General features: G+C 33.4%; 1 protein-coding gene across 1 annotated transcript in view; it reads left to right on the top strand.

The window, feature by feature from the left end:
- Positions 1-334: 334 nt before the first annotated feature.
- LOC117345262 (dnaJ homolog subfamily C member 11-like) overlaps positions 335-10058 on the top strand; it is a 62088-nt gene continuing 52364 nt past the window's right edge. The window contains exon 1 of the mRNA XM_033908307.1: positions 335-435. Coding sequence (XP_033764198.1) covers positions 364-435 — 72 coding nt within the window. The 5' untranslated portion in view covers positions 335-363. The remainder of the gene's footprint in view (positions 436-10058) is intronic.

Below are 10058 nucleotides of genomic sequence, written 5' to 3'. Positions count from 1 at the left end.
TTTATTGATATGGTAAATACAATTTATAAGTGTACACATACTTCATAATTTAACATATTAATCTATACTGTACAGTTGTAAAAAAAAAACCAAAACAATATGTAACCTAAGACTCTATTTAGATTTATTAGACGATTCTCATATCATTATTATTTATTTATCTGAAGTCAAGCGAATCACAGGCAAGAACTTTGCTATCTGAATGGAATGTTTAGAATGCTCTTCATTCTACTATGTTCTTGATTATACTATAGTTTTCATTGATTTTTTTCTACTTGGCGAACGTTAGGTCTAGGCTAATGGTTTGTTGATTTTTATCCGTTAGTATTTTCATGCCATTACACTTACCCACACGGATCGAACATGGCTGCCTCCATGGAAGGCGAGGGTGACTTTGGAGATGATTACTATGCCTTACTTAATGTCGATAGACAGGTAGTTTGCTACGTTGGATCATCTTAATTTACAATTTCATTACACTGTGTAGTAATGTAGCTTGAAATGAATTCAGCTTAATAAACGCCGTTATTGTTTGAAAATTTGAAACAATATGTAACCGTTGCATCAGGCTGTCAGGATCTAGGCCAAGCTGGTCTGTTAAAAGTTTCCTAATAATTTCGCAGGTTGCCCTTTATATGTAAATATATACTCAAAAACAGAAAACAAAACAGTCCCACGTCTGAATGCAGATGATGGAGACCTTAATTGAGAGTGACAAGAAATTTCAAAATGAACAGTATGTAGTGAAGTGTTATGTGCATAGCAACCTTTATGCAACCTTGGGGTGATTTGTATTTAGGCCTATATTCAGAAGTAGATATGATCAATTTTGATGATATGCAAAGCAAAATAAGTCATAAAACACTATTTGTTAAGCATAACTATCACTGTATACATGTAAATGGTATTACAATGCTGATTACTGGCAAAGTGAAACTACATTGCAAGTTTTTTTAATACACGCTTGTATATATTTACATGTAACATATAAGCTACATGTATATATTGTAAGAATGTTTATTAGAGTTCAGATAATGGGATGGAATAATGAAAAATACTCGGTCATTGTTTGTGCTGAAACTATCCTCACTCAAAGTGAGCACCAATGCAAGCATCTTCGCTAGCCAAGGCTGCTGATTATGTTACACTCCACAAACCCTTGGCAGATATAGTCATGACTTGACTTGACTTGAAGTGAACTTCCTCCTCTATCAGGAGAACCTCTGAAGGATCCTTCCTACAGAGTAAAAACAAAAGAGAAGAGATTTAGTGTAAAGTTAAAATCAGTAGTATTAGTATACATATATACATATAAGTGATTTGGGTAGACTTACAGTAAGGACCGTAGCTTTTAATACTTTTACCCTTTCCCCCGCGATTTATGGTGACGAGTGTACATGGAGAAATAATCACCGTGTTTCCTGGTGATAGACCAATTATGCCGATCGATCACCGGGGTTAAATCATCAAAGATCGCGGTGACCAAGCGTGCCGCGGTGAACCTCCGCGATCGAGACACTGAAGACCACAGAGGATCACAGAGGATCAGCAGGACTCATCGGTGCCGACTCATGCGATAAAATTTACCTGTAATATGAATCGGTATGGAGTAATTACATGTATATAACTGACACCCATCAACGCTATGATCGATGTGACCAGGGACGTACTGTATAACCATTTGCCATTGGTATTAATTGTTTCCATCTCTTATAAATGCCGTAGAATTAAACATCAGTTTTACTTAGCTTGAAAATATGATGATTTTTTTTTGTCACTAGTCGTAGTCTAGGGGGGACATAGATAATGTCTAGTATATTTAGATATATAAAGAACTGTAAAAATTCCGCTGTGTGTCGCTGACAGGTAAAAGAAAGTAGATTTGATGGAAGTTATTTCTTGAGTAGTAGATCTAAGAATCACTGTGTGATGATCATTTATCATTTCAAACAACTTTAATCCAAGTAAGGATATAATTTGCATACATTTCTGGTGTAGGGCCAGAACGCACTAGCCTACTATATGAAAACATTGAATGTGCCGTCACCGTTTGGTGTCGCTAAGATATAAGGTGTAAATACAATAAAACCGGTGTGAAATCGCACGTATCTTACCAATATGGATAAATGAGATATTTATTTACCCCAGATCACCCATTTAGTCCCACCTAGGTGTTTTATTCCGTCAGTATAGACCCTTGCTTTACGCTAGTCAAAATTTCACGCTGTTGACCTGCCATTTTGTAAGTGACAGTACGACTAACAACCCGAATCGGAACGCAATGGCCCGAAAAGACCATATATAATTTATTGTGTTTTTCTTCTAAAGTAGTTTGAATCAAGAAAACTAAGCTTATTATTTCACAAAACCTGTTATATTAATTTCAAAAATTCATAATTTCTTAATTATAAGCGGTAAAATCTATAGAAATAAAAGTTGTATCATCGCACATGGTTAGGTAATTAGGCCGACCGCGACCTACAATGTATAGTTAGCAACATGGCGTCGAATCCAGAATGAAATATTGACTAGCGTAAAGCGAGGGTCTATAAGGACTGAATAAAACACCTAGATGGGACTAAATGGGTATACTGGGGTAAATAACTATCTCATTTATCCATATATGTAAGTGTTATGTCATTCCCGATTTTATTGTCAGCTGTCGGAGAATTCCACGTTTTCATATCGTAGTGTGCCAGACGAGGCCAATAGAAACTCTGGCTAATTCCACATATGAAACTGATCAAAAGTGGGAATAACACTAATTATGTGAAATGATACTGGTTGCATAGTCAAAAACCTGCAATATATCGTATCTTAGGGCATCCATATAATATGGGTGTTAAATGTACCGGCAGTTTCATGTCTTCACATTAATATCATGTCACTGAGTATTTTTTTGTTCACTCTGGCCTATTTTATGGTTACTGTTTCTATCAAAAATGTGATTTCAATGATTTTTATAAAATCTTAATACTTGTACGAATTTCATCGGTTAGATTGACAAGTCACCTTATACAAAGCAGATGACACTGAAGTTCGTCACACCTCAGTGAGCATTGTTGCTGTCAATCAAACGCCGCGGAAAGGCTTTGCGCGTATTTCATTGGTTGATAAGAATGATTGACAAGTCATTCTCCGTGCACAGGTAAGATTTACAAGACAGTTACGAAATGTCTTGTTATTACTATGCATCAATCTTTTACAGATAAATATATTTTCAAATAAATGATAACTATTCTTTTAAAGTTTTGCTATCAGAAAGTTAGTTTTATCACGTTTATGACCATAACGAGTTAAATACATGTATATCAATCCATAATTTTACCATCGATCATTGGAATTGTGGAAGTTATTTAATTCATGTTACGGTGTTTGTCTTGTTGAGTACGGCAATAAGATGCATGTTAAAAGCACACGATTTGTAAATGATCTCCATTTCGATAGTGATACTTCACGCATACGAAAGTCAGTACATGGTATTACATCAACAGTTTCTTTGGTATTTTTGATAATAAACATTATATTTATTTAACATTATTTAAGAAGACAGTACGGTGGTTTTTAGAAGATAAAAAACATATTTGCTGATTATTTCATGTGATAACAATAAAATTTCAACATATATTTTTTTCTGAAGCGTGTGATTTAAATATTAAGCTGTTAAAGCATTTCTTTATTTTAGAATCCATGTGACACAATCAAATGTTTTTTCCAAAGACTATATTGCTAGAGATCATATATATTTATGAATATATATGAATTACATCAATTGTATTTGACATGTATTTTGAAAGTTCATTGCATTATCTAAAAACATTTTCTAATAAAATATTTAACATAAAATGTGGGTTTTTTTTTAGTCATACATGTATATAAAACTTTAGTCATTTCAGTATATATCACAAGTGGTACATGTACAGAGTTAAAGTTCTTGGTGTTCAAATGCTGACGTGGTGAAACTCGGTGTTAAAGTGTACCAAGAACAAAAAAAACGATATTCAAACATGGTATTTTTTGTAAAAACCAAAGAATGATGTCGCGAACCACATCAAAATCGGTTGGCCGAGTGCCGAGATAAAATCTAAGCATTATATTCTATACAAAACCCGCTTCAAGTCATGAAGAACACTTAATTCAGAAAGTAATATATTATAATCATCATGATCTACAATAGACTAAATCTCTCACGTATGAATACCAGTGTTGGAGCCTGCAACAAACTTCTACATATACAGATTTTATCCCGAGGGTATTTTACATGTCATGGTCTCGGGGATAACGGACGATTACATTCTTGAGAAAGATATAATTTTTATATGATCGTTGTCAGTGAAATTAAATAAAAGTGATTCGCAACAATTATAATATAATTGATACTTTATGTACAGGTACATAGTATAGGTTCTTACTAAAATAAAGTAATATATTATAATCATCATGATCTACAATAGACTAAATCTCTCACGTATGAATACCAGTGTTGGAGCCTGCAACAAACTTCTACATATACAGATTTTATCCCGAGGGTATTTTACATGTCATGGTCTCGGGGATAATGGACGATTACATTCTTGAGAAAGATATAATTTTTATATGATCGTTGTCAGTGAAATTAAATAAAAGTGATTCGCAACAATTATAATATAATTGATACTTTATGTACAGGTACATAGTATAGGTTCTTACTAAAACCATCATTTTCGCTCCGTTTTTTATATATATATAGAAAACATACAATTTAGTTCATCGTGATTAATCATAATTAATACTAAAACTTATTAACTCGCAATAATTTTCGTGTATGAATTTTTCAAATTTTATTTATTTATTTTTTATTATCATTAAAAAAATTTTTTTGTTATTGTGTCATTATTGTGAAGTGATCGAGATCATTGTGGTTTTACTTTCCATTCGTGTGTCACAAGTCATATCTTCACTTAAAACAGGACTTTAGAAGATTAGAAACATGTTCGGAGAATTACGAATTGAGTGGCTTAGTATAACCGCTAAACAATTACCAAGTGTGAAATTATGGTCCACAAGCTCGTCACACCTGTCACTGCACTACAGGTGTCTGGTGTTCTAATCGGCACACGCCGATAATTCTTGTGAGTTCTCGCGTTTGGTTTCTATGTACTTCAAAAAAGTTCCGAAGATATACTTTTACATGTTGTACGTACATTGAGCTTGAATTTTATTAAGAATTGCGTGTTACTATAGGGAAGGCATTTTTAAGTTGTTGAAATCAAACATATTATTTTTGGAATTCAGTGGGTTTCGTTTTCCTTTCAAGCGAAAAAAATGTATCTTAAAGGTTTGTCAATAGAATGATTAACCTAAGTTACCTCATTCATAAACCCACGTTGTTGAAAATTTACTCTATGAATCTTTCCGAAAATCACAAATAACGGTATCTTCAAGTGTATTTGCAACATATCTATTGCTGTTTTGGCTAATAAAAATTCCAATTTTTTAACTTTTATTTCACATCGTGTATGAATTGTATTTTAAATTTCTATTACTAGAAGTATTATAACCGAAATCAATATTGGTATGTAACAACCCGGAAATGCCCTCATAATAAAGGCTATATGATGTAAGTCGTTGTAAACGACCCATTATTCAAATGCCATACATGTTACAGCGACCCGTTAAAATAGAAAATTATTCAAATTTTACGTGTTATATACGACCTGTTATATTAGAAAATGAGTAAGATGATACACGTTGTATTTGGCCTGGTATAATAGAAAATTAATAAGATGTTACATGTTGTATATGGCACGTTATAATAGAAAATTATATGCCCCTGGTTTCGGTAACATTTGTTATTAACTAACTCACAAATATAAGTCAAAAAGTTTATTCAGTACTTTCATTATTGTTGTCTCATTCGCATTAATTGCAGGCACGTGTTCACGTTTGTTTCTATATATATTTCCTATATGACGGCTCTGATCCCATTAAACCTCTGACGTCACAGGTCAGAGGTCACCGAAACGTAGTCAACGGCTCTGGGTTCGAGAAAAATCGCAATTACTCTAAAACTAAAGTCGCTGTGAAAGTCGACCTTTCAGCATTTTTAGTTTCATCCTAAATCACATTTAAACTTGAAATAGCAAATCGTTACGGGTACACTTTAAGACCACCACGTAATTAAGTCAATTACGCTATGAAGGCTATTTTCACTCCATTCAATTTCATCTCATCTTAAATTGTCCTTATTTGTATTAATTACGAAAGAAATGCATTAAATCTCATAATTGTATGAAAACCTAGCATGTTCAAATTAATAGAGCTGTTAACAAGAAATAATAGAAGTTATATCTCAAATCTTGCTAAATATATTAAATTTGCAAGGAAGAGAAAATTAGAATGGCTTAATAACCAATAATTATGTATAGTCATATAATGTTTCTCATACATATGTTGTATTACTTTTATTAGTAGTTGAATTGTCTGTATGTGCAATTCCAGCACAAATCTATGATAGGATATTGTTTATGATGTAAATAGTAAATTAATTGTTATATACATGCATATAATCACATATCACTATGTGTAAGGGTATATATGTATACAATAAAAGATCCGGATTTTACAACTTACCATCAGTCCATGTTTTTTTTATGATTTTTACGTACCAGAAACCCCAAGCTATCTATTTAAAAGTACGGGACACTAGCGAGAACTACCCAAGATGTCCGATAATTATTAAACCCGTATTCACTTAACAATGTGACGCTTACATAATTAATTAAGTATCAGACGACTATTGACTAATTTGTGTGTAATCAACCCAGTTCTTGTGATCACTGCTTAATACGTAAATGTGTATGTAATTAATAGCATGCATCTTTCAATGAGTTTCACGTAACGGTGTTACAAGCCGATATCCGTGTTTACCCAATACAAGCGTTAATGATGTTAATTACCGATCATAAATGTATTACATGTATTTGAGATTGATTAATTATCGTATCACGCACTGTATGTTTGTGCATAAATTCTTGCTAACTACGAAATAGCAATATGTGTTCCTATAAAAGTTGCCGTCTGTAAAATAACTATCATAGATATTGTACGTCAAGTTGATAAAAGCAAGACCAGGCTATACTATAAAATCCTTTAATACTGTAACATTTAGGTCGTAGAGAAAAAGCAATGTACCGTTATAAAAACAAAAGCTACACATTGTAACACAGGTAAACACCCGGGGCTATGACCTAGCAGCGGTCGCTATGACTACGCACAGTGTCAAGTGATAGTCTGTACAGCTGTCGACACGGGTGACTTGCCCCGACATTTTTTTCTCCTCGTGGTGAAGAAATCGTCCGGATTATTGAGGGAAATTTACTAATGAAAAGTACGCTCCGTTCCCAAAATGGGCTTCCGGAATCGGAATCCAAATTTCCGGACTCGTGAGTACAAATAACGTTACGGAAATCCGTTCCCGTGCATTTCCGTCCGGACTGTGAGTTGTCCGGACTATCGGCGTCCGATTATCGCGGGTCCACTGTACACGTGTTGTAGTTTAAGTTAAAACATATTTTATTGATATACAGAAATGACAAAGGGATTAGTCAGCAAATTTTACCAACTTATAAACGACTTCTCCCGTAAAATTAACAAAACAATGAATAATAACATAGTCACATGATGGTACAAAATACAAGAATATTCAATTCAAAAATGTGATAAAGAAGAGAGTATAAAAAATTGAGCATTTTGGATTAAGTTGCTTTTGAATGATACGTGTTGTATATGTATAGACGAGTGAACAGGCACACGTATTCATACATGTGTGTGTATTGGATGAAGATATAGTAAATATACATACATGATGTATACTTGGTATTTACAATCTGAAAACTTTTTGTCCGTACCTCGAATAAAGAACTTTAAACTCGTCTTCGGTATTTTTTAGTGTGTCTTATTTAAATATCACAGACATGTACATAAATTAACCGACCATAGGATCTTTCTCCCAGTATTTTTTTTCTTTCTATGCATATTATTCTCGGTTTTGATTTTCCTGAAAAGTTTGACATTTTGTGTTCCTAAATGGTTACTTTAACTGCTTGATAATACCGCTGAAAAAATGACGTTTGATACCTGAAATTAGCTGCAGACAATTACACAACTATCACATTATTAGGAACATGTGTGAATTTAGTTGTGTACTCGTCACCGTTTATCACAGGTAAGTTGCAAGGTTCCTTTGAACTGCAGTCAGAAAACTTTAGATCACAGTCCTACCACAGGCGCTAACAGATTAAACATACCACTGTCATATCAAACAAAAATTGAAAGTAATATTTTCTATGCAAGCGCCTGTGGGCTCACATGAGGGTACGTTATAAATATAAATGAAAATATCTGAATGCGTACCACTCTTATATTGTGAATGACGATGTGGCTAGCAACAACTAAGTTTTATACCACATGATATATATGTTTTAGCAGAGACATATAATATGTCTTTGGTTTTAGTAACGACATATTATGTTTATGTTCGATAACACAGTATTTTATGTAGCAAATAAATGACCACGACAATGGTACACAGATGAAGATACGGCCGGAGACAGATGTCTGCTTATTGTAATGTTCCAGTCAACAATGTGTCTGATTTTAATGCGTTAATTGAACGAAATATGGTAATAAATAAATAATCACATGCACCCTAATTAAATTGCACTGCGGTCGGTACTGACGATCTGCGGTGTCTGATTTTTGCCGAGTCTCTACGAGTTTGCTATTGTACAGGTAACTGTCTTCTGATTAAATATATCAATCAATGTACATGTACGGTAACAAGCGAATCTATATGTCTGTTTATAGCCTTTACATTAATTTCATTAACGTGCAGTGACATCAGCAAACGATTAAAACTTCGTCGATGTCCTTTGTAAAAATCATCTAGACATGTCAATCACACATGTGGCAACAAATCTGAGAGTATGTGGGCGGAGCTATAGTAGGCTGTGCCTGATTATGGTGTGTCATCAGGTAAACTGTCCACCCCATTCGATGCAGGTATCCCAGCAATCTATTGTCTAATTAATTCTCTGTAAAAAAAAGTCTTACGCTAGGATTTATGAGAGTGTCGCCCAAAACATAAGGGTATAATTTCACAATATTTAGTTTATATTTACTTAAATAATTACGGTAGCTGTTATCCCGTGTATTTGTTATTAATTATTGAGATAATACACGAACACTAATTGTTGCGATTTAAAACGTGTAATTTCATTTATTTATTTTTTAAAAAAATCCTACGGTAAGATGTGAGATACAGGTAGTAGACATGGACCAACTACAGCCTAACATCCTTCTGGATAACAACATATACTCCCCTCAGGTAAAAAAAACCATAGGGGTCCGATGGGGTCATTGCGAAACAGGTATACTCTCTATTGTAATTAAGATATGTGATTGACAGGTGTTAACAGTTGGTGAAAACATTTCTATAACGGTAATTACACGGCATGTAATTGTTCTGTGTATAGAGAATTAATCTATATCGCTTTCACTAACTTCAATTATGATTATATTACGCGATATAGATATTTTTTTCTAGAAAATAATGATACACCATTTATAACTCATTTATAAGTATGACCGTTTAATAGATCATTCAGTTTGATTTCATTTGGTTTTAAACGGTAACGATTTGGAATATATGATTTCCTAGCGAATTTTCAATGATTGCGGTAAAACAAAACCACGATAATGATATAATATATCTATTATATACTCTTCTCCGACATTCTCTTCACAGAGCGCGCTCAAAATTTTATTGTAAAATCCATTCAAGGATTAAACATTAGAACTAGAACTGATATGGCCATTTCCCTAATTGGATGGACCACTATAGAAGGTTTTATTGACATCAGAAAACTTTTATTTCTTGGTCGTCTTTGCAGGCTGGACAGTAAATACTTAACTCATACTTTATTTTTCAAACGTCTATTCATGTATCTTTTGAAGGAATCATGTCAAACTGATTTTATTCCTGATATCGTGAGAATACTTCGCAAGTATGATTTGTT

The sequence above is a fragment of the Pecten maximus genome, chromosome 16 (genome assembly GCF_902652985.1).
Source record: "Pecten maximus chromosome 16, xPecMax1.1, whole genome shotgun sequence".
NCBI lineage: Eukaryota > Metazoa > Mollusca > Bivalvia > Pectinida > Pectinidae > Pecten > Pecten maximus.
This window is presented reverse-complemented; position numbering and strand designations above follow the sequence as displayed.